The 20,410-nt window shown below is 44.8% G+C and overlaps 5 protein-coding genes and 1 pseudogene across 7 annotated transcripts in view; 1 reads left to right on the top strand and 5 right to left on the bottom strand.

Annotated features, from left to right (window-relative positions):
- Positions 1-69: 69 nt before the first annotated feature.
- Positions 70-4,911, top strand: LOC131885648 (uncharacterized). Its single transcript, XM_059233760.1, has 5 exons — positions 70-527; positions 3,706-3,905; positions 3,969-4,295; positions 4,370-4,557; positions 4,622-4,911. Exons 1-5 carry the CDS (start codon positions 209-211, stop codon positions 4,728-4,730), a joined length of 1,143 nt encoding a protein of 380 aa, XP_059089743.1. The 5' UTR covers positions 70-208; the 3' UTR covers positions 4,731-4,911.
- On the bottom strand, positions 4,544-8,910 carry LOC131885647 (beta-alanyl-dopamine/carcinine hydrolase-like). Its single transcript, XM_059233759.1, has 7 exons — positions 8,460-8,910; positions 8,194-8,391; positions 8,022-8,126; positions 5,529-5,763; positions 5,212-5,455; positions 4,919-5,115; positions 4,544-4,844 (listed from the first exon to the last, which is right to left on the bottom strand). Exons 1-7 carry the CDS (start codon positions 8,544-8,546, stop codon positions 4,750-4,752), a joined length of 1,161 nt encoding a protein of 386 aa, XP_059089742.1. The 5' UTR covers positions 8,547-8,910; the 3' UTR covers positions 4,544-4,749.
- LOC131885643 (dynein regulatory complex subunit 3-like) lies at positions 5,789-7,972 on the bottom strand. Its single transcript, XM_059233753.1, has 3 exons — positions 6,735-7,972; positions 6,448-6,654; positions 5,789-6,374 (listed from the first exon to the last, which is right to left on the bottom strand). Exons 1-3 carry the CDS (start codon positions 7,761-7,763, stop codon positions 5,943-5,945), a joined length of 1,668 nt encoding a protein of 555 aa, XP_059089736.1. The 5' UTR covers positions 7,764-7,972; the 3' UTR covers positions 5,789-5,942.
- A 1,245-nt stretch (positions 8,911-10,155) lies between the features above and the next one.
- On the bottom strand, positions 10,156-12,405 carry LOC131885652 (protein unc-119 homolog B-like). The gene has a single exon (XM_059233763.1). It carries the CDS (start codon positions 11,463-11,465, stop codon positions 10,794-10,796), a length of 672 nt encoding a protein of 223 aa, XP_059089746.1. The 5' UTR covers positions 11,466-12,405; the 3' UTR covers positions 10,156-10,793.
- A 468-nt stretch (positions 12,406-12,873) lies between these two features.
- LOC131885644 (UDP-glycosyltransferase UGT5-like) overlaps positions 12,874-20,410 on the bottom strand; it is an 8,492-nt gene continuing 955 nt past the window's right edge. The window contains exons 1-5 of one of the 3 annotated variants that reach the window (XM_059233754.1): positions 14,884-14,984; positions 14,478-14,789; positions 13,846-14,409; positions 13,434-13,783; positions 12,874-13,264 (exon numbers count right to left, since the gene is read on the bottom strand). In XM_059233754.1, the coding sequence (XP_059089737.1) occupies positions 12,961-13,264; positions 13,434-13,783; positions 13,846-14,409; positions 14,478-14,789; positions 14,884-14,916 (1,563 nt within the window). In that variant the 5' untranslated portion in view covers positions 14,917-14,984 and the 3' untranslated portion in view covers positions 12,874-12,960. Of the gene's footprint in view, positions 13,265-13,433; positions 13,784-13,845; positions 14,410-14,477; positions 14,790-14,883; positions 14,985-20,410 lie in introns of those variants that run through there. The other 2 variants (XM_059233756.1, XM_059233755.1) reach the window with 2 other exon arrangements.
- Positions 17,494-19,309, bottom strand: LOC131884965 (UDP-glycosyltransferase UGT5-like; annotated as a pseudogene).

Below are 20,410 nucleotides of genomic sequence, written 5' to 3'. Positions count from 1 at the left end.
CAAAGTGAAACGCGGTTTTGGCCACGACGAGCCATAAAAAGTGCTCAACAAAGGAGATGGAAACACGGACACCACTGCCTGTTAAAATGATAATGAGCCTCTTGCATTGGAAAGAGAAATCCTCCGCAAAAAGGGGTGAAATTTCCCCCCAAACTGAAACTTGAAACACCACCAAGTGTCCTGGCAAGATTATTAGATTAGTCCCGTTATGATACGACTCACTCTTGGCAATGGCATGGAGGAGGAGACATACTCCTCTGCAGCCTCTTCCCTAGAGTCGCTATTATTTCTTCCCCAAGACACGCCCATCGCCATTCGCACCCAGCCCGTGATTCCGAACCTCCCACGTCCGCTCTACTTGGCGGATTCGTTCCTGGATTCGCAAAAGACCACTTGCAATGTGACCAGCTCGTCCGACAACATCACCGGGTCCAATTCGAGATGGCCGAATACGTTCACTATCATGGATGAAGACGAGGAAGAAGAGGACATGGAGGAGTCTGGTTCGACCAGCAGACAGAAATCAGGTATTTTCATCCTTTAAGTAGGACTGATTGCTCTTTGAAACGCCGAAGGTCTGCGATACGTATAATAATGTGAGAAATTGTTTCATGCACGTATAATGGCTTTATTTGTGAATTATCGTTTGTGAGCGGCGTCAATTTTACGCACGAGAACTGACCAAAGGCAGATGAAACCTTCGGCTAATCGTCTCCTTGCAAGTACGTAAGTGGCAATTTGCATAGATGGGCGGTAGATCGTCCAATTGTAATGGGTTATTTTTCCACTATCTTTGAATAAGCTCTTGATTTAGATACCAAGTTGATGTGAAACGTTGAATTCCGACCAGCTATTTAGGAGGTTGGTTGAAACTTCGAGGATGATCCAAGAATCAAAGGCCTCCTTTGGGAGTGTTACATGACAAAGCCTTAAGGAGCACATTTTACACTTTGCCTTGTTCATGTGGTCCATATGTAGGCAATCTAACTTTGGGTTTTCCATTCCCACCTCGATTCCTCATTTACATTGTATTTACACATCCTTCAGTTTGTTCAGTTATTTGATAATTCATTTGTTTTACTTTCATCAAGTAGTTGTAGTTCAACTTGTTGCTCCGGAAAGAAACTCGGAATCGTTATTTTTGCCAGATTTTTGAATTCCCAACAAAATTCAACAAGATTCCTGTAAAACAAATATGCGTCGAAGAATGTGCTGCAATGCAAGTATTTTAGTTTCTGACCTTTTGGTGACGTACAGTATGCCCATCTCTGGTACTTGTTGATTGCTGCCGTGGACAAATCATGGAATGAACTCCTTTTACTTTCAACTTAAACGAATCATCATCATCCCCACCATCATCTGGACCTTGCGTCATCTGCCCTACGCATGGTTTTACGGCGTCCATGCTTCATTGTGGACTACTACTACTACTCGATCCAGGCACCTTGTGTGCCTGCCCTACGTATTCGTATGTACTGAAGAATGTACTTACTGCATTCAACGACAAATACTCTGCTCGTAAATGCTGTAAAATCCTGGGAAAAGGGGATCTCTCGACTCGAGTTTGTTTCGGACCTTCAAAGGGAAATTGTGTGGCCTATCCATGAAAAAAAAGGAACGGAATCTGAAATCCTAATTTCATTTTGTCGTATGATACCTTGAGAAACTTGGTCATTGTCCAATCAATGTCTTGGTCTTGTCTTTCTTGAAACCAACGCAAGACTCTTCTCACCAAGTTAGTTGATGAATTCGGATTTGACTTTCTTGCGGTTGACGGCCGCATCGGGTTTATTTGAGGAAAGTTTTTTTTTTCATTTATTTGGTGGTCTGCTTCCTTTGGCTGTTTTCCGTCAATATGTTACCAATGAAGTGCCAAACCCCCTGAGTCTCTGATGAAGTATTGTTATTCTAAGGCTTGTTCCTCCCCTTCAACAGTTGCTTAGAAACGACAGACCGGGTTCAAAAGAAAATCCTTGTTTGGCGAGAACTTTTATCTTCCGAAAGTGTCGGTGAATACGAGAGAAAGAGTGAGGGATTTTCTCGTTTTCTCGACAACACACTTCAAGAAATCAGTTCCATTCTTCGGCATGCTTCTTTGGCTACACTGCGTGATCTTATTCTAGGAGCTTTCAACTTAAAACCTAACATCAAAAACCAACTACGGCAAATCATTAAGGTTTCATTGGGGACTGATTCATTTTTTTCGGATGTTGATGAGTACGAGTCGTCAAACGAGAACCAATTGTACCGTATATGTGTGGCCATGGGCAAGTGCGAATGGTCGGTCGGTTGGTCGGTTATTCGGTCGTTGGAAGGCGCGCTTTTCGCTCGAGTCTCTTCTTGTGTTCTGATTTCTGATTTTTCCCGATTCTCGAGCGATAGTCACAGTCTGTGAATAACCAGCGACAGGAGTAGGATGATCATACTACTACTGAGAGTGATGGTGATGAGCCCCGGGTGAGTGGTGGAGTGGAGGTGAAAATTGGATAAGTTCTCTCTTGTCGCGAACCAAAAAAATGAGGCCAAAACGTGGGATATTCGCGTGGAAGCATTGGAATCTTTTAGTGCGGCTCAAGCAAAAGATTAGGTTTGGAGTTGGACTGAAACCCTCCAAAACCTTTGGTCAGACCAAATTCGATATGCCATTGGCTCGTTCGAGTGATAGCAATAGCTTGAGTCACTCGGCTGCCAAGCACAAGATCGCCATCAGGCCCAAGGATCGACGGAGGCCGGTCAAGGCGTTGTCCAAGGCGCCATCCTCGCCCTCAGTCTACTCAGCCAGCCTCTCAATGCAACTGACCTCGACGACCAATTCGTGGATCGGAAGTGAGCTCAACTACTCGTCGTCAAACAGTCCCGAGTTCTTGCCCAAGAACACCAATGTCACCTTTGGGCGTAGTCTGCCCAGCAGTTGGGAAACACACTCGGCCGTGTTCCCGAGTTACTTCTCGTCATCCTCGGATAGTGGAAATCGAACGGGAGAATCCAGTCGAGCGAACGACGGTCACGAGCGGTTCCTCTCGTCCATTGAGCATTGGACCCTGGCCAATGAAGGGTTAAAACGTGCCATATCTAACCTCAACTTCACCCTCCACCCCAATCCGACCCCTCAGATTTTCACCTCCAACTCGTTGGAGAGTATCTGCAGTGGTCTCATGAACTTCGAGAGCATGCCCAGTCACCTCAACTCTCTGGCTGAGAGTTCAGATTGTCTGTTGCTCTTCAGCCGTCATCCTGACCAAATCGAAAGTGAACCAGCTCAAGATGATGTTGGCAGTAGCGGCGATGAGAAGAAAGTGGCCCTTGAGAAGACGTCCAATGTGATGACGATGATGAACAAGCAAGATGTCGAGCAAGATGAATTGGAACACGTGAATGTGAAGGAAATGAGAAAGTTGTTTCTTTTTACGCCAATGTCACGAACAATCAGTCCACACTTTTGTGCCAAAAACAACGGGTTTTTGGAATATGACCACGATTTCTCGGAACTGCCCAGGTCATTTGTGAAATCTATTGTGATGAAATTTGATAGCATGTCGTGTCCAAACTTGTGATGGTTGTGACTCATATGCCATTTTCAAAGACCCCCGTTTATAGGTTAATTCTCTGAACAACATGCCAAAATATATATTCACTTGTCATATCAGCGCGTACGTACGTTCTTACACTTTCCAATCAGATTGCTCCTTTGAACTTCCATGCTAGGTTTTGGAGAATGGGTCGACAAATTTGGCCTTGGGAGTCTAAGCATTTTCAACAAAGGCTCCCAAAAACATGACCAACAACAACAACGACAACATCGCCATGTTGTACAACCCTCAATTGAGCAAGGAATCTTTAGCGAGAAGAGAATCTCGGCAACCATTGTCGGATACGAGATTCTTCACCATCAAGAGAAATATGCGGTTTGTTTTTGCATTTGTCTGTCCATCTCAATCTGTGTTATTGCAAACTCAGAATGATTTCAGATCTTCAAAATCCGAGTCGACAATCTCAGTGAGTGGAGTGTCGATACTGTTCCCGTTTGGCACATCTTTCGGCGATATTCAGAGATGCTGACGCTCTTCCAGAAAATTAGAACTAGTTTTCCGCTACATCCGTTCGAGTTTCCTCCCCGGAAATGGCTAGGCAACCAATTTGACCCCTTGTTTTTAGGGCGGAGAATCCAGAGACTTCAAGGGTTTTTGAGCAATGTCCTGGACGATCCCGAGGTTCGTGATCACGAGATCGTCCGTCACTTTTTCTGCTTTGATGCCCCTCCCAATCGAACTTCAATTCCCCTTGAATTCGATAGAGTAAGTCACAAAGGTCTGCTTCTTTGATCGCGGAGATTGATAGGCATGTTTCAAGGATTCCGATCTGCCCATAGGCAATCTTTGACACTTTTGAGGAAGTCGTGCACGAACTACGCGAACAATTGAGAGCCCGGGAAATCCTAGAAGCTACCACTCATGACCAAAGAGAAATGCTCAAGGAAAGAGATTTGGAACTGGATGTCATGCGAACCGAAATTGATACCTTGCGCAGACAAAAGGACTCGCTATTGAAAGCATTGGGGTAATCAAGTTTAATCATAGACATATCATATGGAAAATCTTCAAAACCCGATTTATGTTTTCAGAGACGATTCCAATGTTTTGAGTTTGCCAGTACCGTCATTGGGGCGGAGTTCACTTCATAATTCCCGTTTATCCTTGGTCTCGCACCACTCTTCAGTCCGTCCCATGTGATGGATGAAGAAACCATGTACTACTTCAAAGCCAGAGGCAAAACAACGACAGGCAATGCATTCTTAGGATTCTGTGTGTAAAGAGACCAAGTTAGCTTCACCAAATTGAATATTCCTGCAAAGAGACACATGTACACAATAAACGTTTCATCTAGCGTATATAAATGACATAGAACGCAACCAATTTACCAATAACGATAGTTCGGGCTTGATCTTTTCCTCCGCCATCTCGAAAAAACGAAAACATGACATCCGTCTGATCACCCAAAATGGCCACCACGTTTGAAACAGATTCCACACGAGGTAAAAGACCCAAAACAGCGTGACGGTGATTCGAACTCCAAAGGGGCAAATGGTCACTCTGGTCTGCTTTCACTCGCAGGAACCTATTGTGCGTTTCAGATTAGCAATCATCATACCCTAATGAAGGCACGCCTGCAACAAGCAAGCTTAGTGCGGTAAATAACTAGGAAATAACTTACTTGTTGCAATGAGTTAAGCATTCCCCAGGGCTCAATGTCAGAACACTAACTTGTGATTCCAACGTCGCTTCGTTGGCAGGTGGTGCCACTTCAGCATTGTGGAATAATGGGGCACCCTCTTGCTGGCAGAAAATCATATTGACGGACATGCCGTCCGATATGCCCTGGCCTTCGTCTTGAACGATCTCCATGGCGTCAAACATGTTGGAGCACGTGAGAAGGGCTCGACATAGAAAATGACGCGCTGAAATGACATGTAACTCATGTAGGCATGAGTTGAACAAGAAAAATAACACTCACGGACAAAGAGGACTCACGAGTGCGGTTGACACTGATTTTGCCAGTAGAGATGGTATTGATGGAAAATACCATTCCATAATAGTTATATCCCATGAAAAGGCCTGGTAGCATTCCGGGTAAGCAAAATGCTGAGAACTTCTCCTCGGACACCCCGTAACGACCCCGGGGAGCAGCCTCCAAAATGTGAGCGGAGACCACATAGCCCAGATTGATGCTATCCGGACTGAAGTCTTGCGAATGGCCTAGGAACACCTGAAAGATAAGCAAGTTTGGACAAACTACTGTAGATCAAGATCGGTGGTATGGAAAGAAGCTGTTCCTCTCATGCATTGTGTGAGACTAGAAAACTGGATTATTTGGGTGTGGGCTTTGACGTTGGTCTATTTTGGCTTGTAGTAGGTAGTGGGCATAATGGAAGAACAGTGTGAGCATTAATCATCTTCAAGATTGAGTTGAAGCGGCGGCAAAATATCGATCTCCTCTTCCTCTTCTTGTTTCATGGTGTCTATAAAGTGATTCAGTTCCAGGATTCGCTCTCTGTTTCTCTTGCGTTCCTTCTTCATAAAGCGTGCCAAGAAGTCGTCCTTCCATTTTTGAACCGCAATCTGGAGCTTGGCCTCCTCCTCCAAGAGAAACTCTTGGTGCCCATCATGGAGCGTTGCCGCCAATTGGGACAATTGATGATCATTGGCAAAGATTGGATCCTCTTTTTGGAACTGCTCCTCTTCGCTGGCCTCGACCAATTCACTCAAGCGACGATAATGCCTTGTATCCGCATCTCTGGCCGCGGTAAAGAGGTCTTTTGCGGATTGGATGAAAAACGTCAGGTTCTTTGTCATCTCGGCCTCGAACTCTCCCAGAACCTGGAAAGTAAAGTTTCTTCTCAAGAGTTTCCAGGGCTTAATATGAATACCTTCTCGTGGTAGCTTTTCCTACCTTTTCAGTTTGATTGACAAGAATTACTTCCAAGGACATGATCTTGTCCCAGACTTTTCTGGTTCTGCAGCTGAAGCGCTCTCGCACCCTCTCGGCTTCTTCTCGTTGCATGTCGGTGATCTCTTCTGCTTCCTTGTTTTCCAGTACTCCGGCGAGGTCATACAACTCGTCGACAATCTTGTCCTTGTCCGCCATGTAGAGTTCAAGCTGGAATGGAACGATCATTTTTGGAGCATTTGAGAATCGGACCGTCATGAACTTTTAAACCTTCTTAAACGAATATTTACCTCTTGAATTGAACGATCTTGGGCCATCTTCCTGGCCAATGACACGCATTCTTCAAACATGTGCACCTCCGAGTCTCGAGTTTTCAGCTCCTCGAGTCCAACATTGTAAAGATTATCCCCAATCTCCACTATTTGAGTGCGAAATTTGGCGGCCAATAGCGACAACTCCTCCGTTTGACCGCAACTTCCCAAAAGTTTGGCCAAGAGAAGCTCTTCGTCCTCATTCCGTTTCAAAATGGAACATATCAGCCATTCACCTCTTAAGGCCGTGACAAAGGAGGCTTTATGGCGTTGCTCAGCTGAGACCTTATCTGCGGCCTTTTGATTTTCCGTCATGGCAATGTCCTCCTGATTTTTCACTTTGAAGACCTCTCCTTGGTGCTGAAGAGAGGCTGCGTCTCTTTTGGCCTTGGAGATTGCATTACATTCCAAATACATCAAGTTCGGCAACATGGCCATAATGAAGTCTTGCCAATGGGGCTCTTCGCAAAACGGGTTGTCTTTGACACTCAAGGTCTTCAAGGCTGGCAGACGTCTCAGGTAGATGATGTTAGTTTTCCGATCGGTAATCTGGTTCTTACCGATTCGGAGAACCTTCAAGGCCCTGAGATGATCAATGTTTTCGATGGCTGTTATCTGATTCCCAAACAAGGCCAGTACTTCCAGCTTATCCAAATAGTTCAAACCTTGGATTTGACGAATGCAATTGAAGCTCAAGTCCAGCCACGTCAGGTGGATCAAGCATTCCAAGCCAGTGATCTCTTCGATGAAGTTATTATCCAAAAATAGCCGGGTGAGCGAAGTCAAATGCTGGAGGTTTTCAATCTTCAAGATCCGTCGGAATTCAATTCGGAGCGTCTGGGCAGTTCGAATTTCGAAGGCTCGTTTACTGCGCTTACTCGACTGGATGACATCCGGGTTCAAGTTTAAGGCCTCGCAAATGATTTGAATGTTGATCACGTTAGGGGATTTCTCTTCAGGAAGCTTCAATTTTGAAGAGGGTTGGTACATTTCGCTTATGGAGCTCATGGTGATTGATTAGGCTCAATACTGCAAGGAACGCCGGTTGTGGGTTTACTTCCCAGGTATTGTCTTTTACACGCACCCAAACAAGAGGACAATTGAAGTGAAGGAAGGAATACCTGTGGAAAGCATTTCCCCGTGTTTCCGGCGAATCACTCAACTGTGTGTGCTCTAATTGGCGTAATATGATATTGAAAAGACAACAATTGATACTAGAGCTCTGGGCCATTAGCGGGGGTTGATACCAAGAATGTGCGTATCTACCTTATTCTCCTGGTCGCAACAAATGGTGGTGGATCCCAGCATCCCGCCATAAGGTTCTTTGCCACAAATGGATGAAATGACATCGTCCACGTGCATGAGAAAGACCTTAACGTAAAGTAACGATGAATAAGACAAGAAACACTCGACACGTAGATTTATGGCTATTTGTTACCTTAAAAAACGGAACTCGCGCCCCTTGGGAGATGCCTTTGAGCTCGTCCACGAAATGAGGGAAGGTTTCCGTGGCATTGTGTAACAATTTCTCGTAAATCCGACGAACTTTAGCCGATTGATATTTCTCTACCAGGACGTTGTTCAAATGATCATTCGTGGACATGAAAGTCTCGATATTGGCTTGGAAGGTTCGACCCTGCAAACGCGCAATAACATCGAGGAAGAACCAAGACAGAGAGGAGTTATTAAAAAACATAAACTTACGATGTCCAGTCCCACTTCAAAGTGGGTACCCCGAGTGTGCAATATTGGGATGCAGGTGCGCCTGGGCACGTCTTCACACCCTGCCATGGTCCTGATGCGTTTCTCAAATGAACAAGGACCTCTCACGAGGACTGAAGACAGTTCGTTGGGAAAGGATTAATCATGGAAGTCCTACAAGTGCCGATCACGTTTTCGTGAACCCTGTCACTGTCAGAACAGGATCATTCCATGCTCAAACCGGAAGCGGGAACAACGGACTAGGTCCGATATCCACATCTGAAAGGGTCTCGGCAATTCGCGGCAGGTAAATAAAAAGTAGATTTGAACCATTAATCTAAGTGAAGAAGAAATGGAATTTTTCTTTTTCAAAAGGAGAAGTTAGTTAGCTTGGAGGAAATAAGGAAAGCCGTTATTATGCATTTTTGAAGCTCTTTTACTATCTCAACCTCTAGCTTAACTTGTGTCTTTGGACTTGAAACGGGCACCTTTTCAATTGACTAGATTGAAGTTATTTTAATAATAAAAAATTGAAGTTGAAATTGACAAATAGTTGTATAATCGAATGAATGTAAAATTTCGAAAAATGTAAAAATTGAAGATGAATCCTGTGCATAACGCTGGGTTGGTCGCTTGGAAGTAGCAAAATATATTTTCTGCCCTCTGACATTTAGTCTTTTCAACATATCCCTAATTGCGGCAAAATCTGTAGATATCAGGGTAGTTGGAAAAGAAAATCAATGTCGGAATAATATTCAACTTACATTTCCTTTTCTATAACAATTCATTTTCAACTTCAAAACCTCAAAAAGAAAAATTCCTTTTTTGAGGTTTTGATGTTTTAGAGTCAACTTGTTTGTTTCAGAGATGCATAGTCAAAGGTTTGTCAAAGGGAATTTGCGAACAAGATACAACTGGCTCCAGTTCATCAGTCATCACTGGACCTCGGCAAAAAGTTGATATCTGAAAATAGTTTTTAAATTATTATTAGGCACTTTTTGAGGGGAAAAATCCTTGTGAAATTCAAAACAAATCTCTCCGTGAGTATAAGGTTAGACATGCTAACCTTTAATTTGTAAAAACACCTCGTTAGTCGTTACCAAACTTTGGTCAGAGCTTTCTCTTCCCGTGCTTTTACGAAAGCTACCTATCGATTTCCGTACACTTCTTGTCCACACTATTGGACATTCAAAATGCCGTTAATGCTTTGGAGCGCTTCCCCCAAATGAACTAAAACCGAAGTTTAAATAGAAATTCTGGACGATCGGAAAATGAAATCCGTGTTAGCGAAGGCCCACTCACTCAATTCATCTACTTGTTTTCAACAGGTAGTCCATACTATCATCATTCCGCCTGCCATTGCTTGAGACTCTTGGTTCCACCATGAACTACCAAGGAGTCTCAACTCGTCGAGATCTGGTTTGGTGCGGCGTGGTATTCTGGTTCCTAGTCACATATTATCCCTGGCTCTCAATCGGTTTGGTGGCCAGTCTTTTGGTTTCCACCTACTGGGAGACCACCACCTCTAAAGTGGGTGTCATGGTCAACATGTTTCGGGGCAAGGTGACCAAAGGCAAAGGCTCCGATGGGAATTACCGCCAGAATATCGCCTTGACGAACACCACCATCTCCGATAAGGAGGAGCCTCAAAACCAGAACGATTTGACCCGGAATATCAAGGAACAAGTCTAGGGAACAATTGTCAGATATGATTTTGTGCATTTCAAAGGTGATGTACACAATGTTGGAACACGGTAACTAAATGAATGACCGATGAATAAACTGACCAAACGACAGCGAACGCATTGGGTTGTGTGCTTTGGAGCGAGACTCGAGAGAAACAATAGCTTAAAGAAGTAGTTGACGATGAAGATGTAGGAAACTTGAGAACACTTTGGTTGAATTGAGGCTTGATCACAGTTGTCTCGAGTGGAAATCATACGGAGGATAGGTTCGATGGGATGGGTTGGATCTCTTCATGCGTGGGTTTCATTCTTTGGCGAAGGATTCACGAACGCAAGCGAAGACAAGCAATAGAGTCAGAATCTGAAATTCAAAATTGAAACCCGTGCGAGGGGGTGTTAAGTGGGGGAATTTTTGTCGCGACGGATGACGTCAGTTGGGGGATGGATGTTTTAGAGCATAGTAGAGATGTAAAGGAGGGGGGAGGGGGAGGNGGACTTTGGTTCGATGCTGGTTGGACGGATGGTGGTGATGATCATAATAATAAAAAATAATCATAATAGGAGTAGTAATAATGATAATAATAATAATAATAATAATGATAATGATATTTGATATAATCGTCGCATTAGAATCTCGTGGGCCGTTGTTGCTTTATGTTCGGTTGTCGCCGTTATTGCCGTTGTAGCTGTAGTCGGCTTTATTGTGCATGACGAGGCGGCCGTCGACAAAGTAGAAACTGTCTGATCGTGTGGCGTACGGCTCAGTGACCATTTGCCGAATGGTGTTGTCGTCCAATTGAGGAAAATCATAGATGTGCTCACAGGTATTTTTGGAGTTGGGGATGCAGAAGCCGAACTCGAAATCGAACGTCTTCAAGGGCTTCTCGTGAAAGAAGTGCCGCTCAATCATGCGGAAGTCCTTCACGGGCGTGGCACCCACCGTGAATTCCACGGTGGCGCCCACATGCCGCAGTTTGAGGAACTCGGGCGTGAACTGGTAGCGCACGAAGCGACCCACATTCGGGTCGTGCTCATCCACGGGCACGGGCTGTCCCGGAGGCTTGGCGATTTCGAACAAAGTGGCGTTGGTCTCCATATCGCGGATCTTGAAGCGAGTGAAGTCGATGCCGTAGACGTTGGCCTCGGGTTGACACAGATAGTTCTCGGTGACTTTCTTCAACCGGAGCACATGCTCAGGACGGATCTGATCCATTTGCAACAGATCGGCCTCGACCAGACCACCCTCACTGTCTGCATTCACTTTATTGTTCAAGCGATCGTCCCGTTGTTGAGCTTGTGAGGACGGAGACTGGACGGCACTCATTGTGAATTCGAGGAACTAATCAGACTGGTCTTTGTGTTGATTCAAAGCGAAATGCCACGAATTCTGACTCGCAATTCGACCAACACACTAACTGTCGGGACTCACTGGGAGGGACACACACACAAACACACAAGACACCAAATGCTACTACTGTATGCTGTATGCGGGATCAAGGTGAGCGGATAATTCTTTTTTTTCCCTTCTCCTTTTCGGCCGTATTGATTGCCTTGAAAGTAGTAAATTGGCGCGCTCCACAGAAATATCGTACTTGCAATTCCCCCCTCCCCTACTAAATACGTAGGTATGAAGTAGGTACGTACGAATGGACGAACGGACCACGAACGGACGGACGGTCGCACACTCACTGAGTGAGAGGTGCACCACTTGGATTCAAGGTGTGTACGTGCGGATGTGATCCAGCCGCAAGTGAGGACGAGGACGAGGATTGGCAAGAGGACGAGGAGTGAGAGTGTCGTTAAACCCCGTCCAATTGCCTTTGGTCGCCTCACTTTCAGTGGGGTTTGCCCTGGTTTCCAACCACGTCAAAGGCCCCTCGGCACTTGGTGAACGAACAACGTCCACACGCACCCACTCACTTACTCACAGAGGGCCCCTTCAATAGGAATACAGCCACGTCTCTTCTTAAAGAAGTCGTTCTCGTTTCATTTCATACCTTGATGGCAGTCACGACAACCACGACCAAACCAGAGCGGATCGACCGAGCGTAGCCAAAGTCTGGTCGCACGGTGATTTACCACCCCTGTCGATCATGGATGTTATGACGATGAGAATGAGGATGAGGATGATGAAGATGGTTCTGGTGGCAGTGCTTCGGTCTGGAAATAACGTCAGAATCGACTAGAGTCACAAAGTGATCCACGTATTGCTTTGGATGTCTGGTGGTCGGTTCTCCGTTCCATACTCCTCGTTTCAAAGGTGGAGCCAGCAGGGATTCGATAGAGCTGAGGAAAGGCCTTGGAACAGGTAGAGAAGGGCGATCAAAATATGTTTCCTTTCGTACACTGTATAAGGTTGTAGTGACGGTGGTCTCCATTTCCTAGGCTCCCGACCAACGGTGCTCATAGGAGGAGATTGAACAGCTCATAAAGGGTTATTGAAAGGGGGTTACCAACCTTGTGGGCGATGGTCTTGACGAAGGCCGGCCTTGGTTCCCATTTGTGGTGTCTGTTTAAGAGAACTTTCTGTGACAGGAAACGAGGAAAGTGTCAGACACGGAGAGAGACTTTCTGGGGAAACTTGGTTCTCCAATTCATGCTGACATGACCATACACATATTATTTGTCGACCTTCAGTAATTAAATCAAGGAACGCGAGCAATCATATTTGTCCCACAAGGTTCCATTCGAGAAAGTTTGACATCAGCTCGAGAAACATTGAATACGCAATGAGTGTTTGAACTCTTTATTAATAAGATATTCAATGTACGGGTACAATACAATCGATACGGACCGACTTGTCCAATGGGGTCAAAGGGTTACAAAAGTTTCTTCTTTTTGATGACCGAGCACCAACAACTCGAAATGGATGTGTACAAAATGATAGCAATGGTAATCGGAATCATCACAAGAGATGCCACCACATCCACAGAATGGTATTGCAACCAATTGAGGTGACGATGAGCTGGTTTCAAATGCGGTGCACCTTTGTGGCGCATCAGATACTCCACATAATAAACCGCTTTCTCGATGGGTGGTTCTAAATTGTCACTGACCAGGCGACCAAAATACTCGGCGTTTGCCTTATATTTGGGATCGTTCACCAGCGCCAATATGGACCTCCTGAAATTATTGATTGATAGTTTTTGAATTTGAATTGATTTTGGACTGAAATTATTGAATTATTGAAATACTTCAATAGAACAAAACCTACGCTTGAGATTTCACTTATCAACAGGAAATATATAGATTTACAGTAAATATGCCATTGAATGGTAAAATTTGAACTTACTGAAGATCCACCTCGTTGAGAGTTGCCCAATTCAATTTTCGACCATATTCCAAGCTCTCAGCAATATATGCATTACCATGTTGATCCGCAAATCCGGGGATGTACAACATGGGGATGTGATTACTCAAGGCTTCTTCGGTGCTCAGCAATCCCCCATGAGTGATGAAGAGCCGGACATTGGGATGGGCCAAGATATCTTGTTGTGGACACCACTTCTTCAAGAGCACATTTTCGGGTTTTCCTTCCATCTCTTCCGTTTCCCATTTGAAAATGACTCGTTGATTTAACGTGGAAAACACGTTGATGAACATTTGACGAATTCGCTCCGGCATTTTGCTTCCAGATATAATCTGAAAGTGGTTGTTATTCAAGAGTTTCATGGGTTATCATAGTTAAGTCATGCTCGACTCACTGATCCAAAGGAGACATAAATAACTCCATCTTTGGCTCCGTCCATCCACGTGTTGAGATCTTTGGGTAAAGGTTTGGGCGTCTTCAAATGAAGTCCACCCACGAAGGCCATGTTTGGGTTAATGGGTCGAACTCCATCAAAAATGGGATGTCCGTTGGCCAGACAGAAATCGATATCCATGGCGGCCTTGTGCAAGTCGATTTGATACTCTCCATTGGTGAACTTGAAAGCTTGTTCCTCGAGCTTAGGAAAGATATACCAACTCGACCTCGCTAAAATGTGGGTGGCCACAAAATTGACGACTCGTTGCAAGAATGTCATCTCTTGGGAGAACGGCAAGGATTCAAAGGGGATATACGATGGGTCCAACGGATTGCCCATGAAGTAATCGGCGGATGGATATCGGGAACCAGGGAACAATAGTAGCGTTGGTGTTTGAAGAACCTCTTTGACAAAGTAGAAGCCAAAATCAAGGGCGAACACGTGAACAATGACCAAGTCAAACTTGGGCCTCTCGTGGAAGATTCGTTGGAAAGCAGGATGATGAAAAGTCTGGTTTTGACCCTGAAATCAAATTGTCAAATTAAAACCATTAACCCAAAATTCTGTTTTAAGTTAAAATTGCAGCTTACGTTCAATTCAAATTGTACAAATTTGTTCACGTTCCAGTCCAGTTTTCCCTCAAAGATCTCTTCAGATACGATGGTGGCTTCCATTCCCAGTCCTGTAGCTTGCAAGTCCACGTTCGGCATGCCATCAAAAGTGGAATCTAGGTTGGGTGCGATCAAAGTCATAGAATGGCCTTTCTTTGCCAAGGCCAAAGCCAAAGGCCTCCAGATATTCCAATGACTCTTGGAGCCAACTGGCATGTACATCAGGATGGAACCACCTTGGGTGCCAACGATTGCACAAAAGAGTATAACCGCGATATTTAGGAGTTGCATCTGGAAGAAAGATACTATGCTTGTGAAGACTAAACAATTGTTGCTATGTATGTAAGTCCCAATAGCAGTTAATGAAATGTTGATAATTTTTAACTATTTTATTGAATTCCACGAAAGACGGTTCCATGTTGCTCTATGTACTCCTCATTTACCAGGATCTTCTGATCTCACTGAGGATTTGCAAAAGAGGCAAATATTCTTTTTGTATAATGACACTAGTCAGGAATCATTTGGCCGTCAGAGGGCGCGTGAGGGGAGTATCTAGAAACCCAGGGTGGCCCAATAACCAGCTCGGGATAACCCCAGACTCTCGTATTGTTTAAACATCACCTTTAGTTTGAATAACAAGAAGCCAGATTGCCAATTTGAAAAAACCTTGTGATTAAACAGGCTACTGTGGGCGCAAAATATGTAGCTAATTTGGAAATTGTATTCCTGCAAGCTCCCAATTATAAGAGTCTCCACCTAAATCTGGTCAACCTGAAGAAACCATTGGCAAATTGCTTGAAGCTATTTGTTCCGTCCACCAGCCAGGGGTGAAAGGTCCTGACTTATTGAATTCCCGTGGTGAACGGAAACATGGAACTCCTGACCCAAGCACTAGGTAAAAATACCATGATAACTCTCTAAAATGGAGAGCACCTAGTACATGGGCTTAAATTTCTTAGACCTATCTTAAGGCCTCCGGTTATAACCCTAATCAGGGCATACGAGCAATAGTTCGAGCTTCCTTTATCAAGAGAGAGATTTTTTTCCCCCAAAACGGGCCGGTGGGGCCCCACCCCCACCGTGGGAAAATTTTTCCCCACGGTTTGGGCCGCCACAAATGGCCCCCGCCAAAGTTTTGAGGAACCCTCGGGGCGGTGCACTAGGTAGCCGCACGAAGCGACCCACATTCGGGGTCGGTGCTGCATCCACGGGCACGGGCTTGTCCCGGAGGCTTGGCGATTTCGAACAAAGTGGCGTTGGTCTCCATATCGCGGATTCTTGAAGCGAGTGAAGTCGATGCCGTAGACGTTGGCCTCGGGTTTGACACAGATAGTTCTCGGTGACTTTCTTCAACCGGAGCACATTGCTCAGGACGGATCTGATCCATTTGCAACAGATCGGCCTCGACCAGACCACCCTCACCTGTCTGCATTCGATTTATTGTTCAAGCGATCGTCCCGTTGTTGAGCTTGTGAGGACGGAGACTGGACGGCACTCATTGTGAATTGAGGAACTAATCAGACTGGTCTTTTGTGTTGATTCAAAGCGAAATGCCACGAATTCTGACTCGCAATTCGACCACAACACACTAACTGTCGGGACTCACTGGGAGGGACACACACACACACACACACAAGACACCAAATGCTACTACTGTATGCTGTATGCGGGATCAAGGTGAGCGGATAATTTTTTTTTTTCCCTTCTCCTTTTCGGCCGTATTGATTGCCTTGAAAGTAGTAAATTGGCGCGCTCCACAGAAATATCGTACTTGCAATTCCCCCCTCCCTACTAAATACGTAGGTATGAAGTAGTACGTACGAATGGACGGACGGACCACGAACGGACGGACGGTCGCACACTTCACTGAGTGAGAGGTGCACCACTTGGATTCAAAGTGTGTACGTACGGATGTTATCCAGCCGCAAGTGAGGACGAGGACGAGGATTGGCAAGAGGACGAGGAGTGAGAGTGTCGTTAAACCCGTCCAATTGCCTTTGGTCGCCTCACTTTCAGTGGGTTTGCCCTGGTTTCCCAACCACGTCAAAGGCCCCTCGGCACTTGGTGAACGAACAACGTCCACACGCACCCACTCACTCACTTACTCACAGAGGGCCCCTTCAATAGAATACAGCCACGTCTCTTCTTAAAGAAGTCGTTCTCGTTTCATTTCAATACCTTGATGGCAGTCACGACAACCACGACCAAACCAAGGCGGATCGACCGAGCGTAGCCAAAGTCTGGTCGCACGGTGATTTACCACCCCTGTCGATCATGGATGTTATGACGATGAGAATGAGGATGAGGATGATGAAGATGGTTCTGGTGGCAGTGCTTCGGTCTGGAAATAACGTCAGAATCGACTAGAGTCACAAAGTGATCCACGTATTGCTTTGGATGTCTGGTGGTCGGTTCTCCGTTCCATACTCTTTCGTTTCAAAGTGGAGCCAGCAGGGATTCGATAGAGCTGAGGAAAGGCCTTGGAAAACAGGTAGAGAAGGGCGATCAAAATATGTTTCCTTTCGTACACTGTATAAGGTTGTAGTGACGGTGGTCTCCTTTCCTAGGCTCCCGACCAACGGTGCTCATAGGAGGCGATTGAACAGCTCATAAAAGGGTTATTGAAAGGGGTTACCAACCTTGTGGGCGATGGTCTTGACGAAGGCCGGCCTTGGTTCCCATTTGTGGTGTCGTTTTAAGAGAACTTCTGTGACAGGAAACGAGGAAAGTGTCAGACACGGAGAGAGACTTTCTGGAAACTTGGTTCTCCAATTCATGCTGACATGACCATACACATATTATTTGTCGACCTTCAGTAATTAAATCAAGGAACGCGAGCAATCATATTTGTCCACAAGGTTCCATTCGAGAAAGTTTGACATCAGCTCGAGAAACATTGAATACGCAATGAGTGTTTGAACTCTTTATTAATCAGATATTCAATGTACGGGTACAATACAATCAATACGGACCGACTTGTCAATGGGGTCAAAGGTTACAAAAGTTTCTTCTTTTTGATGACCGAGCACCAACAACTCGAAATGGATGTGTACAAATGATAGCAATGGTAATCGGAATCATCACAAGAGATGCCCACCAATCCACAGAATGGTATTGCGACCCAATTGAGGTGACGATGAGCTGGTTTCAAATGCGGTGCACCTTTGTGGCGCATCAGATACTCCACATAATAAACCGCTTTCTCGATGGGTGGTTCTAATTGTCACTGACCAGGCGACCAAATACTCGGCGTTTGCCTTATATTTGGGATCGTTCACCAGCGCCAATATGGACCTCCTGAAATTATTGATTGATAGTTTTTGAATTTGAATTGATTTTGGACTGAAATTATTGAATTATTGAAATACTTCAATAGAACAAAACCTACGCTTGAGATTTCACTTATCAACAGGAATATATAGATTTACAGTAAATATGCCATTGAATGGTAAAATTTGAACTTACTGAAGATCCACCTCGTTGAGAGTTGCCCAATTCAATTTTCGACCATATTCCAAGCTCTCAGCAATATATGCATTACCATGTTGATCCGCAAATCCGGGGATGTACAACATGGGATGTGATTACTCAAGGCTTCTTCGGTGCTCAGCAATCCCCCATGGAGTGATGAAGAGCCGGACATTGGGATGGGCCAAGATATCTTGTTGTGGACACCACTTCTTCAAGAGCACATTTTCGGGTTTTCCTTCCATCTCTTCCGTTTCCCATTTGAAAATGACTCGTTGATTTAACGTGGAAAACACGTTGATGAACATTTGACGAATTCGCTCCGGCATTTTGCTTCCAGATATAATCTGAAAGTGATTGTTATTCAAGCAGTTCCATGGGTATCATAGTTAAGTCATGCTCGACTCACTGATCCAAAGGAGACATAAATAACTCCATCTTTGCTCCGTCCATCCACGTGTTGAGATCTTTGGTAAAGGTTTGGGCGTCTTCAAATGAAGTCCACCCACGAAGGCCATGTTTGGGTTAATGGGTCGAACTCCATCAAAAATGGGATGTCCGTTGGCCAGACAGAAATCGATATCCATGGCGGCCTTGTGCAAGTCGATTTGATACTCTCCATTGGTGAACTTGAAAGCTTGTTCCTCGAGCTTGGGAAGATATACCAACTCGACCTCGCTAAAATGTGGGTGGCCACAAAATTGACGACTCGTTGCAAGAATGTCATCTCTTGGGAGAACGGCAAGGATTCAAAGGGGATATACGATGGGTCAACGGATTGCCCATGAAGTAATCGGCGGATGAATATCGGGAACCAGGGAACAATAGTAGCGTTGTGTTTGAAGAACCTCTTTGACAAAGTAAGAAGCCAAAATCAAGGGCGAACACGTGAACAATGACCAAGTCAAAACTTGGGCCTCTCGTGGAAGATTCGTTGGAAAGCAGGATGATGAAAAGTCTGGTTTTGACCCTGAAATCAAATTGTCAAATTAAAACCATTAAAAAATTCTGTTTTAAGTTAAAATTGCAGCTTACGTTCAATTCAAATTGTACAAATTTGTTCACGTTCCAGTCCAGTTTCCCTCAAGATCTCTTCAGATACGATGGTGGCTTCCATTCCCAGTCCTGTAGCTTGCAATCCACGTTCGGCATGCCATCAAAAGTGGAATCTAGGTTGGGTGCGATCAAAGTCATAGAATGGCCTTTCTTTGCAAGGCCAAAGCCAAAGGCCTCCAGATATTCCAATGACTCTTGGAGCCAACTGGCATGTACATCAGGATGGAACCACCTTGGGTGCCAACGATTGCAACAAAGAGTATAACCGCGATATTTAGGAGTTGCATCTGGAAGAAAGATACTATGCTTGTGAAGACTAAACAATTGTTGCTATGTATGTAAGTCCCAATAGCAGTTAATGATGTTGAATAATTTTTTAACTATTTTATTGAATTCCACGAAAGACGGTTCCATGTTGCTCTATGTACTCCTCATTTACCAGGATCTTCTGATTCACTGAGGATTTGCAAAAAGAGGCAAATATTCTTTTTGTATAATGACACTAGTCAGGAATCATTTGGCCGTCAGAGGGCGCGTGAGGGGAGTATCTAGAAACCCAGGGTGGCCCAATAACCAGCTCGGGATAACCCCAGACTCTCGTATTGTTTAAACATCACCTTTAGTTTTGAATAACAAAGAAGCCAGATTGCCAATTTGAAAAAACCTTGTGATTAAACAGGCTACTGTGGGCGCAAAATATGTAGCTAATTTGGAAATTGTATTCCTGCAAGCTCCCAATTATAAAGAGTCTCAACTAAATCTGGTCAACCTGAAGAAACCATTGGCAAATTGCTTGAAGCTATTCATGCCCACGTGAAGCTTTCCAACAAAATCAGGTTCAAGTGGTCTTGGAGAGAAGACTTCAGTACATGGGAAAAGTGAGCCAGACATGGTTAAGTGCCTAGGCAGGCCCTTTTGTTCGGACATGAACTTTGTTGCTCACCTATCGTTCTCGGATGCTCAAAGCATACTTGGAAACAGACACACCACATGAACAGAACACATGACAGTTGGAAAAGAGAAAAAAACATCTCTTGAGTCAGCTACCACACCCACTGATCCCTAGATTCAGTCATCAACGTCCCTCTCCTTTCACAAGATACCTTAAGTCACCTGCCCTGCAGTGCTCATCAAGGAGTTGGAGAAGCCTGGTGTGTGATCTTACAACCAGCAAAACCAGACCTACCCTCTATTGCAAGCTTTGCTCCTCTGCTGGACCTGTGTCCCGGCGCTTGGTCTTTTGCACCCATTGTGATTCGAACAAGCATTTGCATTTTCAACGGTATTTGCATGTTTTTTTCATCATTGGCAATTTAAAACGCATTTTTACTTTGCATAATTGGCTACATCTATTTGCACTTGTCTGTTTCACAACTTTTCGGTTAATG

This window comes from Tigriopus californicus, chromosome 8 (assembly GCF_007210705.1).
Source record: "Tigriopus californicus strain San Diego chromosome 8, Tcal_SD_v2.1, whole genome shotgun sequence".
Classification (NCBI taxonomy): Eukaryota; Metazoa; Arthropoda; class Copepoda; order Harpacticoida; family Harpacticidae; genus Tigriopus; species Tigriopus californicus.
The sequence above is the reverse complement of the archived record's forward strand: the minus strand, read 5'-3'. Positions and strand labels throughout refer to the sequence as shown.